This window comes from Trichosurus vulpecula, chromosome 8 (genome assembly GCF_011100635.1).
Source record: "Trichosurus vulpecula isolate mTriVul1 chromosome 8, mTriVul1.pri, whole genome shotgun sequence".
Lineage (NCBI taxonomy): Eukaryota > Metazoa > Chordata > Mammalia > Diprotodontia > Phalangeridae > Trichosurus > Trichosurus vulpecula.
The window spans coordinates 148,635,007-148,655,679 of NC_050580.1; the positions used below are offsets into that span (position 1 = coordinate 148,635,007).

General features: G+C 40.8%; 1 protein-coding gene across 1 annotated transcript in view; it reads left to right on the forward strand.

Moving 5' to 3' along the window:
- The window catches only part of SNX1 (sorting nexin 1), a 58,084-nt gene extending 37,728 nt beyond the window's left edge, over positions 1–20,356 (forward strand). Inside the window, exons 11-15 of the mRNA XM_036736410.1 lie at positions 1,472–1,677; positions 17,541–17,684; positions 18,623–18,703; positions 19,134–19,205; positions 19,905–20,356. Of these exons, the coding sequence (XP_036592305.1) occupies positions 1,472–1,677; positions 17,541–17,684; positions 18,623–18,703; positions 19,134–19,205; positions 19,905–19,955 (554 nt within the window). The 3' untranslated portion in view covers positions 19,956–20,356. The remainder of the gene's footprint in view (positions 1–1,471; positions 1,678–17,540; positions 17,685–18,622; positions 18,704–19,133; positions 19,206–19,904) is intronic.
- The last annotated feature ends 317 nt before the right edge of the window (positions 20,357–20,673 follow it).

A 20,673-nucleotide genomic window follows, 5' to 3' on the forward strand; every position in this document is an offset into this window, starting at 1 on the left:
TTCTTAAGGTCCCTAGGTAAGAGCCAAAGTGCTCATCCCATCTGTTTGGGTGAGCTTAGATCTTAAAGATGCAGCTGTATTCCTGGCAGAAGGATGACTTTTTAGTCATAGTAGTGTTGCCTGTATTCTAGCTGAGAAGGCTTTAAGGAAAGGAACCCAAATACAGCATTTTACTAGGGCATAACATCTTCTTTGTGAATTACTTGTTTTATTGGTTTCCATCTTAAATACCATTACTTCTTGTTCTTCCATTTTAATGACATTACAGTATAGCTGAAGGGGGGAAGGAGAGAAGCCATGGATATCCTCATTTTACTTTAGCTAGTGATACTCTTGCCTTTTCATTGGTGAGACCCGCTAAGCACCGGCTGTTGGCCTCATTTGGTTTCTTCCTTTCCTCTTTGCTCTCTGAAAATATTGATGAACACAGTGTGTGACAGGAAGAAGTGAGGAATATACTATCTAAACTTGATAGTAATGGTCCCTTACATTTATATGGTATTTTATAGTTTAGAAAGTGCTTTCTAACATCCCCTTTTTATCACAATAACCTGGTGAAGCAGGTAAGGCAGATATCATTTTTCCTTTTCAAAGATTAAAAAACTGAGGATCAGAGAGTAGTAGTGACAGGCTTGCCTAAAGACCCACAGATAGGGAGTAGCAGAGCCATAACTCGGTCCCAGGCCTTGTCATGTGCGTGTGTGTGTGTGCACACGATCTAGAAGAGAAGACTGCGAGCATCAGGCTTTAGAGTGATCAGTAGCCCTGCTTGCCTATTAGCTTGACTCCTGCTGCCACACAGCCTGAGTCTTAAGTAGTTGCATTCAGTCTGCTTCTACTGGTTTTCTCATTTAACCTGTTTAAACCCTAGGCTGGCACTCTCTGTGTGTCTCTCACAAAGAAACTCTTCCTTATATTTCAGCATATATGCTAGTTTTGTTTACCAGTTGGGTTGGATAGCACCTAAATGCTGTATGTTCTGGAAGGAGTTGGGGGTTCCCCTCCTCTTACTCTCCAGGAACTGTATCATGTATTTTTTCAGCCTTTAACCTGAAGAGATCATTACTAGAAGGTTAGCCACAAAGTAGATGAGAGTGAGGGCTTTTCTGGGCTCCTTTTTGGCCATGATAATACATGAACATCTTTAAAGTCTAGTGAGGTTGTGTAGTAAAGTAGAAAAAAAAAAACACTTGCTCTGGAGTCAAAGGCAATGGGTTCAAATCCTGGCTTAGTCACTTATTACCTGTGGACCCTGGGCAAATCATTCCATCTCCCTCGACCTTACTTTACTTATTGGTAAAATGAGAGAGTTGGATTTAAATGGTCTCTGTAGTCCCTTCCATCTCAGGATTCGTGATCTAAGGAAATGCTGAAATCCTGGGTCTTTTAGAACACTAAAGAGTGTAAAATTAGGTAAGGGGTTTTTTACTCTCACTTTTTAACATGTTTTCCTTTTTGTTCCTTTTCTCAGAGTTAGCGCTAAACACAGCACAGTTTGCAAAGAGTCTGGCCATGCTTGGGAGTTCTGAGGACAACACAGCCCTCTCCCGGGCTCTGTCCCAGCTGGCAGAGGTAGAGGAGAAGATTGAACAGCTGCACCAGGAGCAGGCCAGCAACGACTTCTTCCTCTTAGCTGAGCTCCTAAGTGACTACATCCGCCTGCTGGCCATAGTCAGGGTAAGAGTCCCTTGAGGCGGCCCTCTCTTCATGCCTGTGGGTTACCAAGGAAAGTTGCTTTTCTTTCCTCTGGCATGCAGTGACTCGAAGTCAGGAAGACCTGAATTCACACCCTGACTGAGACACTTATTTACAGCTGTATCAGTCACTTAACCTCACTCAGCTTCAGTTTTCTCTTCTGTAGAATGGGGATAATAACAGCACCTGCTTCATAGGATTTTTGAGATGATCAGATAAGACCTAGTATGTAAAACTCTTGGCAAACTTTTAAGTTTATTATATAAATGTAGGCTATTATCATTACCGTAAACTTACCTGGATCTTAAATATGTTTAACTATTAGAATATTTAACACAACACTTAGGGACAGTATACTAAAACTGTAGACAGTCAGTTCACAGTTCCTTACTGTAACTTGTAAGAAGTGGATGATGGGGTCATCTGCTTCTCTGTCCCAGCTAGCTGGCTAGCTCCTTGAAGCCAGGAGCCCTTCAGCCCTTTGTGCTTTACCTTCTTAATAACTGACTGATGCTGATCAGGAGATTGTGCCATGGGGAGTTCTCTTTTGGGGGGCAGGGAAAATCCATTGAGCATTTATTTTCTCTATGTTCTACCCACACATACATACATTGGAAAAAAAAAAAAGGAAGAAAAATAACAAATAATCATAGTCAGGCAAAACAAATTCCAGCCCTGTCCACTGGCAGAAGAGTATGTCTCCTTTTCATCGTAAATCCCTCAATGCTCTCTCAGGAGGTGGGCAGCGTAACTCATCACTCGTCCTCTGGGATGTGATTGGTTATTGCACTGATGGCAGACAATACCAATAACAATAAAAATGCTAATGCTTTGATGTCACGCTCTAAGATTTGCAAAGCCCTTTACAAGTGTCATCTCCTTCTCTTCTCACAGCAGCTGTAGGAGGCAGGTGCTATTAAGGTTAAGTGGCTCGCCTAGAGTCAGGCATTTGTTAAGTCTTTAAAGCAGGGTTTGAACTCTGAGCTTTGTCTTTATGATGTTCACACTGTATAAATCATTCTCCTAGGTCTGCTCACCTCACTCAGCGCCAGTTCATACATATCTTCTACCTCTCCGCTCGTTTCTCATGGCACAGTAGGATTCCATCAGTCATTTAGAATTTATAAAGCACCTACTATGTACCAGGCACTGTGCTAAGTCCCTTACTCTCTATACTATTGGATTCACATACCATACTTTCTCAACCCTTCCCAGTTGATGGGAACCCCCTTAGTTTTCAGTTCTTCACAACTACAAAAAGAGTCATTATAAATATTTTTGTACACATGGGTCCTCTTCTTTTTTCTTTCATCCCTTTGGGATATAGGCCTAATAGTGGTATTGCTAGATCAAAGGGTATTCACAGTTTAGTAACTTTTGGGGCATTGTTCCAAATTGTATTCCAGAATGGCCAGTGAAGTTCATAGTTCCACCAACAGTGCATTAATGTTGTTATTTTCCTGAAGCTTCCAACATTTGTCATCTTCCTTTTTTGTCATCTTTGCCAGTCTGAGGGATATGAGGTAGAACCTCCCTCAGAATTAACTTTAATTTTCATTTCTGTAATTAGTAGTGACTTGGGACTTTTTTTCACATGGCCCTTGATAATTTGGGTTTCTTCCCTTGAGAACATCCTTTTCCTATCCTTTGACCATTTATCAGTTAGGGATTATCTCTTATTATAAATTTGGATCAGTTCCTTGTGTATATATTAAAAATGAGACCTTTATCAGAGAAACTTGCTCCATAGATTTTTTTCTGTCATAAGATGGAAAAAAACTTGCTCTTGTATTCTTCTCACCACTTGTCACTTCAGTATGAGCACCACACAGAAACAGGCTTAGCATCATAGGGAAGAATGTAAACTATGAGCCAAGAGCCTTGTATGGGGCATTGCTGTGTCCCTCCCACCACGTGCTGTCACTGCAGTAGCAAAGGCAGGCCTGGCTTGGCCTACCACGCTGACCTCCAAGCACATGCCACTCTCCTGGTTCATATCAGGTACAAATTAATAACCAGGCAATGAAGAAACGGTTGAGAGAATGTCTCCAAACTGAAAACCAAGTACTTATTTAGAGTTAAGTTTCCATTCCTGTCATCTTGTAAAAGCAGCCTTAGAACTGTTTGCTGCCTAGGCCTAGTATCAGAGGATGTGAGTCTCTGACTTGGAAAAGACCTCTGTCTCCCAGTCCCTGGCCATAGGGCACATGTATGCATGTAAGCATCTACACACAAAGACGCTAAGGAAGCCATGGCTGGGGATGATCACTGTTATGAATTTATATTTTATTCAGAACAGCAAAGCTGTTTATTGGAGTTGGGCTCATTCTCTTCCATAAATTTTTATTTTTATTTTATTTTTTGCCACTAACTCTAGTATGATAAAGACTAGGAGGCTTAAAAAATAACGTCCAGTGGAATCCTGATACTGGTGATATCTGAAAATGGGACTATTTCTAGGTAAAGCTCTGCAAAGGGCACTCTGTGCTCCAGGGCTCTCCAGCACCTGGGAAGTCTATTTATTGGTGATTTCAGTTCATGAGGCTCATCCAGAGTTGAGTTTAGCACAGCATGGCTTCTGGGGTTGTGGCACTAGCTGTCCCATTAACACATTGCTCCTTCTCCTGGACAGATATTCTTCTGGAGAACTGTAGTGGCTCCAGCTTCATTACCGTTCAATGTTGGTTAGTGTTGGGGAAATGAGAGTGGCTTCTTCTTTCTCTATTCTAAGCTAGAATAATAGCAGCTAAAACACATTGGATTAGGCCCGAGTTATATTGGAAAAACAACCTCTGTTGAAATCTATCCAGATTTATTATGCACTACTTCCCTTGACACATGCTGTGCCCCCACCACCACCACCACCAAAATGGCTTTCTTGCTGTTTCTCACATGTGATCATCTATCTTGTGCATCTGTGCCTTTGTTCAGGTTGCCTCCTGTGCTGCAATCCTAGTCTCACCTCTCTCTGTGGAAGCGAAGTTGAGAGTCTCACCTCTTACATGAAGTTTTTCTTTATTCTCCTCCCCTAAACTTATTCATTTTGTGTGGAGAGTTTGTAGTTGTGTGATTCCCCTGCTGAAATACATTCCCTTAATGCAAGGACTGTTCCTCTTTCTGCCTTCATATCTCTGTCACCAAAGATACTGCTTAGCCTATGATTGTTTAATCAGTACTTGTTCCCTGATTATACTGAGATGAGATATAAGGTCATCCCATAGGATTCACCTATTCCTGTCTTACTTAGTAATATCAACTAAGCTGTAGGTGGGTTAAAGAAATATTATTTGGGACGTTGAACTCTGTTCTCTCACCTCCACCTCAAGAGCCAGGTACAGGCAAAGGCCCATACTAATGAGGCCAGGAAGGTATCCCCCAGACTTCTCCCGAATTGAAGAATTAAGGAAAGATCTGAAAAGGTACAAAAAAGGCCAGCCTCTGCTTCTTGAGATCTCTTGCAGCTACTTGAAGTCTATAAAGAAAAGGGACTCACTTGTGATGATGATGACTCTTGTACATGTTCTTTAGAGCCCCAGGACTATTGAACCATGGTTATGAGATTTGATATCAGGAAAAAACACTAGGCAGATATATTGTAGGACACATGTGTTGAACTCATTGCCAGAAACAACACAACACAGATAATGTTAACTTGTGGTTTTCTTAGTCAAGATGTGGCCACAGGAATTGTTTCTATGCGCGTCTGACATCCCTGCTGTAGAACCAGATGGCTTCTCAGTCAACTTTGCAGTCTCTTCTTCTTGAACTGTAAGTCTCCATAATTCCCAAGGTTATGGCCTTAACCATTCTCCTTTCTCTGGACTTTCTCTATTTTGTGGTATCATCCTTGCCTGGGCTTTGGGTGTCATCTTCAGGTCATGTCACATTCTTTGCGTTGGAAGGAACCTCAGCAGGCATCTGTTCTGTCTCTATGAGCTAGCCTCTGTTTGGAGAACCCCCTGAAGGGAAGCCCCAGACGTCCATCAGCAAGCATTTTTTAAGTACCTGCTATGTGCCAGGCAAGGCATCCCTTTTGAACATCTCTGATCACTAGGAAGTCTTCCTGACATCAAGCCTAAACAGGACTGTTTGCAACCTCACCCAGTGCTTCTGGTTCCACCAAACAGAAAAAAAATCCAATCTCTCTTCACACCAGAGCCCTCCAGCATTTGAAGACAAGTCTTAGCCCCTTCTTCCTCTAGGCTTTTCTGATTCTGGCTAAACAGCCCCACTGCCTTTCACTGATCCACGTGACATGAATTTAAGATCTTTCACAGTTTTGGTTGCCCTTCTCTGGATACTCTCTAGCTTAGCAGTGTGCTTCTTAAATGGTAGGACCCACAAGTAAATATTAATATTCCAGATTGGTTGGAGAAGGAAGGGATACAAAGAGACAGTCACCTCCTTATTCCTGGAAGCTTCGCCTCTTTTAATGCAGTCCAAGATTTTACATTCACTTTTTTGACTGCCATGTCACGTAGATGTTTCATGTTGTGCTTGGGGTCCACTAAAACCTCTAGAGCTTTTTCAAACAAACTGCCGCCTAATCATGGTTCCCTCCATCTCATAAATGTAAAGTCATTTTTTTTTTACATGGGTACAAGACTTTACACTTCCACTATTGAATTTTATCGATTTGCATACAGTTCTAACTTGTTGAGATCATTTTAGATCTCAGGTCAGTCATTAGCTATCCCTCCCAGTTGTGTCATCTGCACTTCTGGATGAATATGCCTTCTGTGCCTTAATCCATATCATTGATAGAAACCGTTAAATAGCTCAGTTAACACTGTATCATAAAGACTGGTTTTTGAATCTGGCCATTCACTCAGTTCCAAATGCATCTCATTGTATTAATGTGTAGTCCTTATCTCCCCATCCGAACAATGTGAGCTTTTTATCAAATGCTTTGCTGAAATCCAGTTAAGCTCTTTGTCCTTCCCCTTATCTTCCAGTTTAGTAATCCTGTTATAAAAAGCCATAGGTTACTCTGGCATGGCCTGGTTCTTTGTGATCACTGCTTTACTTTTTAGATATTCATCAACCATCTCTTTCATGATCTATTCTAGAATTTTCCTGGGAATCAAAAATCAAACTTGCTGATGTACATATAGCTTACAGAATTTGTTTTCTTCCATTAAAAAAATATTAGAGCATTTGTCCTTCTCTAAAGCTATGGCACCTCTCCTGTTTCCCACAATCTTGCAGTAGTAATTACTAACTTAGCAATCATCTTCCATTTCTTTCCATCCCACAGGGTGTAATTCATCTGAGCCTGATGAACTCGTCAAGGGTCACTAAATGTGCTCTTACCATATTCTTTACTTGCCTTAGGGATAAATCCTTCTCATGCAAAAGTCATTCTTGGCGGGGGTGTGTGTGTGTGTGTGTGTGTGTGTGTGTGTGTGTGTGTGTGTGAGAGAGAGACAGTGTGAGCTCTGCCTTCTTCATCTCTTCTTTGATCTTTTTTTCTCCCAGTACAGTTTCTAAAAATCCTGTCCTTTTTGTTCTTTGCTTCCTTATCAGCCTCTACTCAATTTTGAGCTTGACAGCATCTTTAAATTTTTTTATTGATACCTTTTCCTTTTACATCACCTTCTTTCCCAATATATCTCTCCCCCTTTCCCAGCGAATGAATAAAAAATAAAAAAGAAAGGGAGTCAGGAAAAACAGTTTGGCAAAATTAACCAACACAACCACTAAGTTTAACTGTATTATATGGTTTCCCCAACTCTGCAAAGAAGAGAAGGAGGTATATTCTCATATTTCTTCTTCAAGGCCAAACTTGTTCACAATAACTACACAGCATTTCATTTCAGTTTTTTTGGAGGTGTTATTCTTTCCACATTTTTGCAGTCAATACGTATGTGACATTTTCCTGGTTTTGCTTGCTTCAGCTTATATCAGGTCATATGAGTCTTCCCTGCTTCTCCATATTATTTATATTTATTGTTATGGCACAGTAATACTCCATTACATTCTAAAACCGCTGTTTGTTTAGCCATTTCCCAAGCAGTGCTCATCCGTTCTCAATTTTTCGCTACTATAAATGTTTTGGGGTGTAGATTAGAAATATTGGAGGCAGACTTTTTTTTCTCAGTTGACTTACCTTTTTATCCTGGTTTATTGATTTTTATCCTTACAAAACCTTTGCAGTTTAATATTCTTGAAATTATATCGTTTCTCTTTGTGATTACCTTTGTTGGTTAAGAACCCTTCTACTTAGCCACAGCTGTGGAAGCACTTCATATTTTTCTCTTCTAATTACTTTTTTGGTGTGGCCCTTCATATTCAGCTCACATATTCATTTGGAATTTATTGTAGTGTATAGTGTAAGATATTGGTCTGACCCTAATTTTTTGCCAAACTATTTTCCAGTAATTTTTCTAATCTGTTTAATCAAACATTGAGTTATTGAGTTCAGTTTATTTCCAATTTTCCCTTATCTTATATATGTTATTATATAACAGATCAGTGATTTGTTATATTTCTTAAATATTCCTAAATAGTTTTAATATTACTGTTTGTAATGTTATTTGAGGTCTAGCAATATTTATTCCCAACTTTTTCATTATTTCCCTTGAGATTCTAAAAACCTTAGGTTCTTACCAATTAATTTATTATTTTGTTGGGTTCCATATAGTATCCCTTCATAGTGTGGTATTGCACGAAACCTAAAACTTAATTTAGGTGGTATCATTTTATTATGTTGTAGAAGCTCAGTCATGAACAATGCATATCTGTTCAATTATTTCTTTAATTTTTTTTTCAATTAAACAACTATTTTCTCTTTTCCACCTCTTTTCTCTGATTGTTGGGAAAAACCCTTGTAACAAATACGCATAGCCAACCAAAACAAATTCCCAGATGTTTTAAATATATATGCCTCCTTTTACACCCCAAGTCTTGCACCTCCTTTTTGGGAGCTAGGTTGTGCTTCCACGTCAGTCTTCTGGAATCATGGTTGATCATTGCATTCATCAGAATTCTTGAGTTTTGCAAAGCTCTTTGTCTTTACAATGTTGTTGTAATTATTTTCCTGGTTGCCTTCACCCTGTATCAATTCATATAAGCCTTCCCAGGTTTCTCTGAACCCATCCCTTTGGTCATTTCTTATGAGACAATAGGATTCAATTACATTTTTATACTGTAATTTGTTCAGCCATTCTCCAGTTGATGATTACCTCCTTGGTTTCCAGTTCTTTGTCATTACAAAAAGAGCTGCTATAAATATTTTTGTATATGTGAATCCTTTTCCTCTTCCTTTGATCTCTTTGGGCTGTTGCTGTGTCAGAGGGTAAGCATAGTTTGATAATTTTTAGGGCATAGTTGCAAATTACCTTCCAGAATGATTGGACCAATTCACAACTACACCAATATATTGTTTTAAAAGTGTTTTGTAATTGTATTTTCATAAGTCTTGACTGTGTCTTGGTAGATTGACTTATGAGTATTTTGTGGTTAATTTGAGTGTGACTTCTGTTTTTATTATACTCTCTTATATTTGTTACTACAATATAGAAATGTTAGTTTTGTGTATGTATGAATTTTTCCCATGCTTCTTTGCTGAAGATATTATCATTCACTCAAACAACATTTATTAAGTGCTTACTGTGTGCCAGGCATTATCCTAAGTGCTAAGGATACAGAAATAGATAAAAAATAGTAACTGCCCTCAAGGAGCTCACATTCTAATAGAGGACACAACATGTGAAAAACTAGGAATATACAAGATGTATATAGAGTAGATGAGAGGTAGTCTCAGAGAAGCAGTAGCAACTTGGGAGACCTGGAAAGGCTTGCTGCCGGAAGGTTTGGTTTGACCTGAGACTTGAAGAAAAGCCAGGAAACCTAAGCAGAGGTGAGGTGTCAGAGCATTAATGGGGAAGGCAAGTGCAAAGGGCATGGGAATGGGAGTTATGTCAGTTTCATAGTTGCTTTATTCTTCTTTACCTTTTTTTTTGTTTTGTTTTGTTTTTCACATTTTTTTTTATTTAATGTATTTAGTTTTCAGCATTGATTTTCACAAGAGTTTGAATTACAAATTTTCTCCCCATTTCTACCCTCCCCCCCACTCCAAGATGGCGTATATTCTGGTTGCCCTGTTCCCCAGTCAGCCCTCCCTTCTGTCACCCCACTCCCGTCCCATCCCCTTTTCCCTTTCTATCTTGTAGGGCAAGGTAAATTTCTATGCCCCATTGCCTGTGTATCTTATTTTCTAGTTGCATGCAAAAACTTTTTTTTTGTTGTTTTTGAACATCTGTTTTCAAAACTTTGAGTTCCAAATTCTCTCCCCTCTTCCCTTCCCACCCACCCGCCCTAAGAAGTCAAGCAATTCAACATAGGCCACATGCGTATCATTATGTATAGCCCTTCCACAATACTCATGTTGTGAAAGATTAGCTATGTTTTGCTCCTTCCTAACCGATCCCCCTTTATTGAATTTTCTCTCTTGATCCTGTCCCCTTTCGAAAGTGTTTGTTTTTGATTACCTCCACCCCCATCTGCCCTCCCTTCTATCATCCCACCTTTTTTTTATCTTCTTCTTCCTCCTTTTTTCCTGTGGGGTAAGTTACCCAATTGAGTATGTATGGTATTCCCTCCTCAGGTCAAATCTGATGAGAGCAAGATTCACTCATTCCCCTTCACCTGACTTCTCTTCCCTTCCTACAGAACTGATTTTTCTTGCCACTTTTATGCAAGATAATGTACGCCATTCTATCTCTCCCTATCTCCCTCTCCCAATATATTCCTCTCTCATCCCTTAATTTGATTTTATTTCTTTTAGATATCTTCCCTTCATCTTCAACTCACCCTGTGCTCGCTCTCTCTCTCTCTATATATATATACACATACATATATACATACATACACACTCACATATACATATATATACATAAACATATATATATATATATATATGCATATTCCTTTCAGCTACTATGATATTGAGGTCTCATGAATCATACACATCATCTTTCCATGTAGGATTGTAAACAAAACAGTTCAACTTTAGTAAGTCCCTTGCAATTTCTTTTTCTTGATTACCTTTTCATGCTTCTCTTGATTCTTGTGTTTGAAAGTCAGGTTTTCTATTCAGCTGTGGTCTTTTCACTGAGAAAGCTTGAAAGTCCTCTATTTTATTGAAAGTCCATATTTGGCCTTGGAGCATGATACTCAGTTTTGCTGGGTAGGTGATTCTAGGTTTTAATCCTAGCTCCATTGTCCTCCGGAATATCATATTCCAAGCCCTTCGATCTCTTAATGTAGAAGCTGCTAGATCTTGGGTTATTCTGATTGTGTTTCCACAATATTCAAATTGTTTGTTTCTGGCTGCTTGCAGTATTTTCTCCTTGATCTGGGAGCTCTGGAATTTGGCGACAATATTCCTAGGAGATTTCTTTTTGGGATCTATTTGAGGAGGCGATCAGTGGATTCTTTCAATTTCTATTTTGCCCCGTGGCTCTAGAATATCAGGGCAGTTCTCCTTGATAATTTCTTGAAAGGTGATATCTAGGCTCTTTTTTTGATCATGGCTTTCAGGTAGTCCAATCATTTTTAAATTCTCTCTCCTGGATCTGTTTTCCAAGTCAGTGATTTTTCCATTGAGATATTTTACATTGTCTTCCATTTTTTCATTCCTTTGGTTCTGTTTTATATCTTGATTTCTCCTAAAGTCACTAGCTTCCACTTGCTCCAATCTAATTTTTAAGGTAGTATTTTCTTCAGTGGTCTTTTGGACCTCCTTTTCCATTTGGCTAATTCTGCCTTTCAAGGCATTCTTCTCCTCATTGGCTTTTTGGCGCTCTTTTGCCATTTGAGTTAGTCTGTTTTTTAAGGTGTTGTTTTCTTCAGTGTATTTTTCAGCATTTTTTTGGGTCTCCTTTAGCAATTCATTGACTTGTTTTTCATGGTTTTCTCTCATCCTTCTCATTTCTCTTCCCAGTTTTTCCTCTACTTCTCTAACTTGCTTTTCCAAATCCTTTTTGAGCTCTTCCATGGCCTGGGACCAATTCATATTTTCTTGGAGGCTTTTGATGTAGGCTCTTTGACTTTGTTGACTTCTTCTGGCTGTATGTTTTGGTCTTCTTTGTCACCAAAGAAAGAATCCAAAATCTGAGACTGAATCTGGGTGCGTTTTCACTGCCTGGCCATATTCCCAACCAACTAACTTGACCCTTGAGTTTTTCAGCGGGGTACGACTGCTTGTAGATTACAGAGAACCCCCAACCAGGACTGGGCTTAGATCTTCAGCAAGCTGTGCACTCCTGCTCTGATCCACCACTTAATTCCTCCCACCAGGTGGGCCTGGGGCCTGAAGCAACTGCAGCTGTAGTTCTGTAGCTGCCCCACCTCTGCTGCCCCCGGGGCGGTGGCCGAACCTCGAACTCCTTCCACTCCCGCAGCTTTTCCCACTAACCTTCTCTGTTGTCTTTGGTGTTTGTGGGTTGAGAAGTCTGGTAACTGCTGCGCCTCACTGATTCAGGGCGCTAGGGCCTGCTCCACCCGGCTTCTGGTCTGGTTAGTCTGCACCGCTCATGCTGGGCTCTGCTCCACTCCGTTCCCAGCTCCGTATGGGATAGACCTCACCCAGAGACCATCCAGGCCATCCTGGGCTGGAGCCCTGCTCCCCTCTGCTTTTTTCTGGGTTCTGCAGTTCTAGAATTGGTTCAGAGCCATTTTTTATAGGTTTTTGGAGGGACTCAGCAGGGAGCTCCCGTTAGTCCCTGCTTTCCAGCCGCCATCGTGGCTCCGCCCCTCTTTACCTGTCTTTATGTCCTTAATTTCATTCTCTTATTTTTACTATTAGTAGAATTTTTAGAACTGTGTCAAATAGCAGTGGGGAAAGAGAGCAGCCTAGCTTTACTCTTGTTTTTATTGGAAATGCTTCTAGAAATTCCTAGATGCAGGTAATACCAACTCTGGGGTTTAAATATATACTTTTTATTATATTTTCAAAAAAAAGGTCTTCTATACCTAGCTAAATTTTTTTCTTATAGATGAGAATTTCTAATTCTTATACTTTGTCCCAGTCTTTTTATCTATCTATTGAGGTAATTATTTGGTTTAGGGTGGTTTTGTTTCTTCTTTTCCCAACCTGGATTCATCCTGTCTGCTATTAATCTAACCTGGTCATAATGAATGATTTTTTGGATATGTTGCTGTCATCTTTTTGCTAGGATTTTATTTAAAATTCTTACCACGCTTACTAGCTGTGTGACCTTGGGCAAGTCACTTCACCCCGTTTGCCCTGCCTTCCCCCCTCCAAAAAAAAAGTCAAATTCTTGCATCCATATTCATTGCAGTGATTGACATGTAGTTATTCATTCGCTTTTTTCCTCCTCAGGTTTAGGTATTGGGGAGTTACAGTTCTTTCCTTTTGAGAGTAATTTATGTACTGTAAGTGTTGTTGCTCTTTAAACATTTGCTAGAATTGACTTGTAAGTCCATCTCCAACAGGCTTTTGTGCTTTTCCTTTGGCAGTTCCTTTATAACTAGTTCAGTTTTACTTTCTAAGATTAGGATCTTTATTTCAGAAATAGTTGATAAGGGCACTTTATATTTCTGTAGGAAGAACATTTCTTTTAAAAATCTAAGTTGGTTGGTGAGTTCTTTTTATGTGTCCACACTGGTGTCTTCAGAAATCTGTTTTTTCTTCTTCTCTGAAATGGTTTCCCATTGTATTGTAAGATTTTAATTTCATTCGTTCTTGAGGGTTTCCCATGTCTCCTATATGGATTTCCCCTGTGGGATCCTGCTTCATCTTCATCTAAGCCCTTTGAAATCTATCTTCTCGAGATCTGGAGTATGCGCCATACTGTGACCAGACTTCCTCTCTTCCTCAGTCACAAACTCCAGGACAGACTGGTCATTTTCTCCCAGCCTTCCTCATTCCTACCTCAGCAACTGGTTCTTCCCTCTTATGAGTGACAGTACAGCCCAGTGTAGAATCTCCCTGGTTTGTTCTTCTGCCTTCCAGGCCCAGTTTAGACTCTGGTGAATTCTAGTTGTGCATCTCCAGCTGCCTGCCAGGCATGATAGAAAAAGTACTGAACTTGGAGTCAGAGCATCTGTGGGGGTTTTTTTGTTTGTTTTTTCTTTGTTTGTTTTTTTAGGCAGGAAGGCAGGGCAATTGGGGTTAAGTGACTTGCCCAAGGTCACACAGCTAGTAAGTGTGTCGGTGTCTGAGGCCGGATTTGAACTCAGGTCCTCCTGACTCCAGGGCCGGTGCTCTACTCAGTGTGCCGCCTAGCTACCCCAGAGGACCTGTGTTTGAGTTCTGCCGCTTACCATCTTGGGATAGTAGAACATTCTTTTAACCTCTCTAGATCTCAGTTTTCTCACTTTAAACTAAGTGGGTGTTGAATCATACGATCTCCAAGGCCCTTTCTAGCTTTGTATTCTAAAATCTGCATTGGATAGCTCACTTACAGCTCAGATTCAGTGTCTAAAAGTAAATTCAATACTCTGAAACCTGCCCTACTACTAGCCTCTTACCTAGGCTCAAAACACCAGTGATTTCTTTATAGAGGAGAGGCAAGAGAACAGTCACTTGCTAAAATCCTATCAAATTTGGATTCAGTTTTTAGTTCTGGCTCTTATCACATTACCCTGGACTACTGGAATAGCCTCCTAACTGTTCTTCCAGTATCTAGACTTTCCCCCAAATACATTCTGAACACTGCAACTTGATCTTTTAAACACCCTCTCCTGATTCAAAAACCTTTATCAGGGATAGGGAACCTGTGGCCTTGAGGCCCGGTGTGGCCCTTTGACTGAATCCAAACTTTTCCAGCCTTAACTACTCTTCTTCATACAGTTTACATCTTCTCCTTTGCTACCTGTATGTTTGTACCCGTTGTACCTCATCCCCAGGATGAACTTACCTCTCTTTCAAAAGTACTTCTTTTCCCAGGCAAATCATTTAATCTCGTACCTCAGTTTCTTTCTTTATAAAATGAAAGGGTTGGTCTTGATGACTTCTAAGGCCCCCCCAACTCTAAATCTATGATCTCTCTCTCTGTCTGTGTCTCTCTCACCATAGCACTGCCTTAAAGACTCTTCCAGCAAGGTAGCACTTAGGCTTCTATCAGCTTGTAAGGTTTTTGGCTTGGTAGTAATAGTTATGGTGCTCAGTTTGAAGTATACTTCCTAAATAAACCAACCAGCTGTATGTAGTGAAGATTCAGTTTCCTATTCAGCCTGTTCTTTTGAATAGAGAGATGTTAATACAGTCATGGAGAAAAAATTTTGTTCAATGACCCTCTCTCTGATTATTAATACTGTGAGTTACTAACCAGGGAGAAGTACATTCACCAAAAGTTACTGTCGGTGCTGAAGAGGAGTTGTAGCATAGAGTTTGAGATGTAAAGGGATCACCCATGACTGATGAGGTCCCACAGGTGCTCCTTTTAACTGCTGACATGAGGCTCTGGAGCACTCTCAGATAGGGTCTGTATTCACTCAAGAGTTTGATCTATCTACATAGGAAAAAACAAGTGGCTGAAGAGGACCGATTGTGCAGACGATGATACGCTACTAGATGGACAACCTATAGAGCTTGTCCATCGGTGTGTGTGTCTTGGACAGAAACTTCAAACAATGAATTAGACTTAGAATTTTATACAAAAGAAAAGGGTAGGCTGGGTTGCTTTTTGGAAATTAGTAAGTTCTTTTACTGACTCCAAACGTTTCCAGAAAAAAGTTTTTTAAGTAGTATTCTTCCAGTCATGTTGCAGTTTTGCAGAACAGTTGTCAGTCAGCATTGATGGAGGATGTTTCTTCACCAAGGAGCTTTCCTGCCTTCAGAAACATTCTAGGCCCTGAGGGTACAGAGGGAAGAGTGAAGCCACCCCTATGCCACCTTCCAGCCTTCTGCTGGAAGGAAACATGTGCCTAGAAGTCAATAGAAAATATATGTTAATGATTCAGAGGGATGGGAGAAAAAGCCTCACTACTTTAGGAAGTAACACTTGAACTGACCCTAGAGGGCTTTATAGATTCTGAAAAGCAAAGGGAGGAGGAAGGACAGCCTGTGCCATGGTAACGTGGCTGAGGAAATGTTCCCTATGGGGAACAGCAGGAGAGCACATGAATGAAAGGAACTGTGAAATCCATTTGGAAAGGTAAATTAAAGCCAGGTTACGAAGGCAGGAGGTTAGCACTGTATCCCAGAGGTAAGAGAGAACTGCTGGGGTTCCTTGAGCAAGGGAGACATGGGCCCACTTGTACTTGTAGAATCTCACTTTGGCAGCTGTGTGAAGGATGGACAAGAGAGGGGAGAGATTGAAAAGGAGGAGACCAGTCAGCAAGCCAGAAGGGGGAAGAGGGGGTGGGAGAGGCTTAAAATTATATTGATATATTTTTGCATTATAAACATTTAAAGATTACCCCCACTCTTGTAAAAAAGTAAAACTATGAGTACGGTGACCTTGTCTGAAGGTGCACACAGCATTTCACATTTGTAGTGCCACCCCCTCAACTAACAGAAATCCGCTTTTCTTCCCTCACACTCCATTAGGAAAAAAAAAAAAAGAAAATTCTTTGTAACAAACATGCAAAGTTATGCAAAACAAAATTCCCTCAAGAGGTGTGTGTGTGTGTCCATCTGTCCTTCTGCACCCTAATTCCTTTATCTCACTGTCATGGAGAGCATGAGTCAAAATCTTTCCTTTGGAACCATGAAGAGTCATTGTATCAATCATAATTCTTTCAGTTTTCAAAATCATTTGTTTTTACAGGATTGTTGTTCTCATGGTTCCCCTCAATTCTTCATTGACCTATGAAAATCTTCAAAACTTTGTATTTATGATCTTGGTGTTACAAGTTCTGGTTTTGCTTACTTTTCTGTAATCAGTTCATGAGTCATTGTATGTCTTTTATTTCCCTGATAAGATCCTTTTTTTTTTTTTTTAATTTTTAAGTTTTGAGTTCCAAATTCTATTCCTCCCTCCCTCCTTCCCCTCCCTGAAATGGTAAGCAATCAGATATAGGTCATACATGTGAAATTATGTAAAACATTTCCATATTAGTCATTTTGTACAAGAAGACTGGAACAAAAGAAAAGGAAAAAGTGAAAAATAGCATGCTTCAGTCTGTACTTAAACAATGTCAGTTCTTTCTCTGGAGGCAAATAGTATACTTCATCATGAGTCTTTCAGGATTTTCTTAGATCATTGTATTGCTGAGAATAGCTAAGTCATTCGCAGTTCTTTATCAGACAATATTGCTGTACTACGTACAGTGTTCTCCTGGTTCTTTTCACTTCACTATGCATCAGTTAATGCAAGTCTTTCCAAGTTTTTCTGAAATCCTCTTGCTTGTCATTTATTGTAGCACAATAATATTCCATTACAATTATATACCACAACTTGTTTGGCCATTCCCCAATTGATGGGCATCCTTTTGATTTCCAGTTAATTCTCAGCAACTACAAAAAGAGCTGCTATAAATATTTCTGTACAAATAAGTCCTTTTCTCTTTTTTTGGATGGCTTTCAGATATAGACCTAACTGTGGTGGTATTGCTGGATCAATAGATGTGCGCAGTTTTATAGTCCTTTGCGCATGTTCCAAATGGCTCTCCTGGATGACTGAATCAATTTACAACTCCACCAATAGTGCAGTAGTTACCCACATCCCCTCCAACATCCAACATTTTCCTTTTATGTCATATGTGATAGGTATCGGGTGGTAGCTCAGAGTTGTTTTAATTTGCACGTCTCTTAATCAATAGTGATTTAGAGCATTTTTTCACATAACTATAGAATTCCACACCCTAGGGATGTCCTAGCCCCAAGATTATGGATAACTGCCAAAATGTTTGGTCTTCACTGTTCTTGGTAGGGTGCCTTTGACCATCGAATGAAGACTTGGCAACGTTGGCAGGATGCCCAGACCATGTTGCAGAAGAAACGGGAAACTGAAGCCAGGCTACTGTGGGCCAATAAACCTGACAAGCTGCAGCAAGCCAAAGACGAGATTGCAGAAGTAAGTCCATCCAACTGAAAGGGTCCTCCATTCCTGCCCCACAGCAGCACAGGCTCTTGTGCCAAAGAGGTTCCATTTTACTGCTTAACACTAGTGCAACACTAGTGCCTACTATGAAATACTAGCACTATGAATTAGTGTTTCATATCAAATGCTCTCTGAGCTCCTAATATAAAATGGTCTTGCCCAGCTCTACTACCTTTACCTCTTTGAATCTGGCCTCCTCCTAGTCTGTTCCCAAGTTCAAATGTGACTTCAGACACGTACTAGCTGTGCGACCCTGGGCAAGTCACTTAACCCTGTTTGTCTCAGTTTCCTCATCTGTAAAATGAGCTGGAGAAGGAATGGCGAACCATTCCAGTATCTTTGCCAAGAAAACTCAAATGGGCTAAAGAAGGGTCAAGACACAACTGAAAGGCCTGAACAACAACAGTCTAGTCAGTAGCAAATCTCTTCATTGTTTTTCCTGAAACACACTCAAAATAGATAAGGTGTGATTGTCCCAAATGACAAGTGTGACAATTCAAGATAATCTTGTTAGTTGTTTTCTATATAAACTATGCACTAGATTTTCTTTCAGCCAGTATCTGGCCCCATAAGTCCTTCCCTTATGACCAACCAGTTATTTCTTTACTTCAGTATATTTTCCTCTTCACAGTGTGGCCTGTATTCTCTGAGAGTCTCCTAAAACAACAGGACCCTAGTTTTATCAGTGAATCTGAATAGCCTGTGACTATTCATATGGTAATGTGTGATCAACCTTTGGCAAAGGGGACAGACCCAGCAGCCCCTTTCACGTGAGCTCCACTACTGATGCGTACTGATGCGTGAGGGAGAGAGAAGGAGGCAAGAGTGCTGGACAGTAAAGAGCGCAGCTCACTGCTTCCTGGGAATGCATCAGCACACACAGAGAGATTTTTTTTTTCTTTTCTGCCCAGTGGGAGTCTCGTGTGACTCAGTATGAAAGGGACTTTGAACGAATTTCGACAGTGGTCCGCAAAGAAGTGATAAGGTTTGAGGTATGATGTGACTCCCTTTCTTCTCTCTTGCTACTACTCTCTAGCTTTAGTTCACTACCCTTTCATTTGTGCCATGAGCTGTTTCTGTCGCAAACATTCCTCTTTCATTTCATTAGGAACCTAGTGCAAGAGGCTCTGGCTCATGACTTTGAGAGCTGTGAGTGAGGTCCCTTTGCCAAGCTCCTCTCTCAAGGGCTCCCATGAGTATCACTCTCCCTCTGTCTTGGGATGCTAGGAGATTGAAATGCTCCCCCTCCCTCCCTCTCCCGTCCTTACAGGACAGAGCTCCTGTGCTGCCCAGTATGACCAGTCCATATTCTGGTTCTGCTTTCTGAGGCTGGGCTGTGTCTCAGCCGGCAGTTAATCCTCCCTCTCCCATGTGGAGAGGAGGAACTTCTAGGTCCTCAGTACAGTATCTCGTTTCATATAGAAAGAGAAATCCAAGGACTTTAGAAACCACGTGATCAAATACCTTGAAACCCTTCTGTATTCACAGCAGCAGGTGAGTGAATGTTTCTGCTTTGTGCCTTGTGTTATTTTGCTGCCTTTCTTTCATAGGTTAGTTTGACTCTTCAGAGGACCTCCCAAACGAGCTGGCTTTGTCTTGGTCCCCAGAGAGGGGAGCTAAAATAGCCCCTGGTATCTTGTTCGTCTGAGACCTTTACTAGGCAGGAGGTGATAGTTTTGACCCTCGTTATTAAGTTTTTTCGTATGCCACCCTTAGTACCTTGTTAGTTGTAGGCACTCAGTCCACGATGTTTCCTCATGAGAACAGGTTTCTTGTCAAAATTTATACTAAGTGGTTCCTTAATTCCTGACCACTCTCTGATACGTATCCCCAGTGTCACATGAAGGCTCCCAGGTGGCCACTGCCTCAAGCAGTGAGAAGAGTCCTGGTATCAGATTAGGTGCAGGAGCCTAACATCAGACTGGCGTTGATAGTGACTCCCTTTGACGTGCATAAGGACTGCTAGGGCGTGGTGTTTCATGGTCTGGTGGGCTGTGCAGTGGTCAAACTTGTTCTCTGCCCCCTTCCTCTTGCTCTGTGCTTCATTTCTTGGTGAGCCAATCACTAAGAGACCAAAGGTAGGTGGGAAGCTCCCTGGTTACAGTGGCCACATCTCCTCCTGCTTGGGACATGCTGGGGAGATAGCTCTGCTGGGGTGCTTCTTCACTGTCCTCTACTCTGGCTTCTTTGCAGCTGGTGAAGTACTGGGAAGCCTTTCTCCCTGAGGCGAAGGCCATCTCCTAAAGGACCAAGAAAGCCAGAGCCCACCTTGAATTTACGCTGCCTTTTTATACATTATACCTCTCCACCTTTAATGGATCCCAGTTGCACATCCTGCTGAGCCTAGAGACTTAACCCCTTTACCCCCCTCCCAGGACCAAGCTGCTCCAGTAATTCTTCTAACTGTATTTTTCATTTAGCTTCCATATATATTTTCTTACTGAAGAGAATAGTTTCCTGCTTTAAGCGAAAGATCTACAGTTAGGTGGTGGGATTATGGGGTGGGGTGTTATTAATATAAATATATAAATAAAATGTATATTTTTCAGGATGTGGTTTAGAAACTGGGAATAACGTTTTCTGTTACTCCTGATGGTGCCATGAAAAGATTATGTAATAAAATATTTAAAAATCTGGTCCCATTGATTTCTCTTTGTGGTGTGCTTCTTGCTTTGGGCTGGGGAAACCAAGCACTGTATCATGAAGTATGGTGGATATCAGACCTGTTTGGGAGAGGAGAATTTTAATAATCTTCGTCACAAAAGAGGACAGAGTGGATGGAATCAGGAGGACTTCAGCACAAGTCCTGACTCAGACACATCCTCCCTGACGACGGCCTAAGACCAAATTAGAGATGAGGTATCTGCATTAAGTTTTTCTCACTGAGTTAGTTCCCTGTACTTAGGAAATCAGAGTCAGAATCAAAAATGGGGAAACTTCATTAACTACATGATTTCTGTCA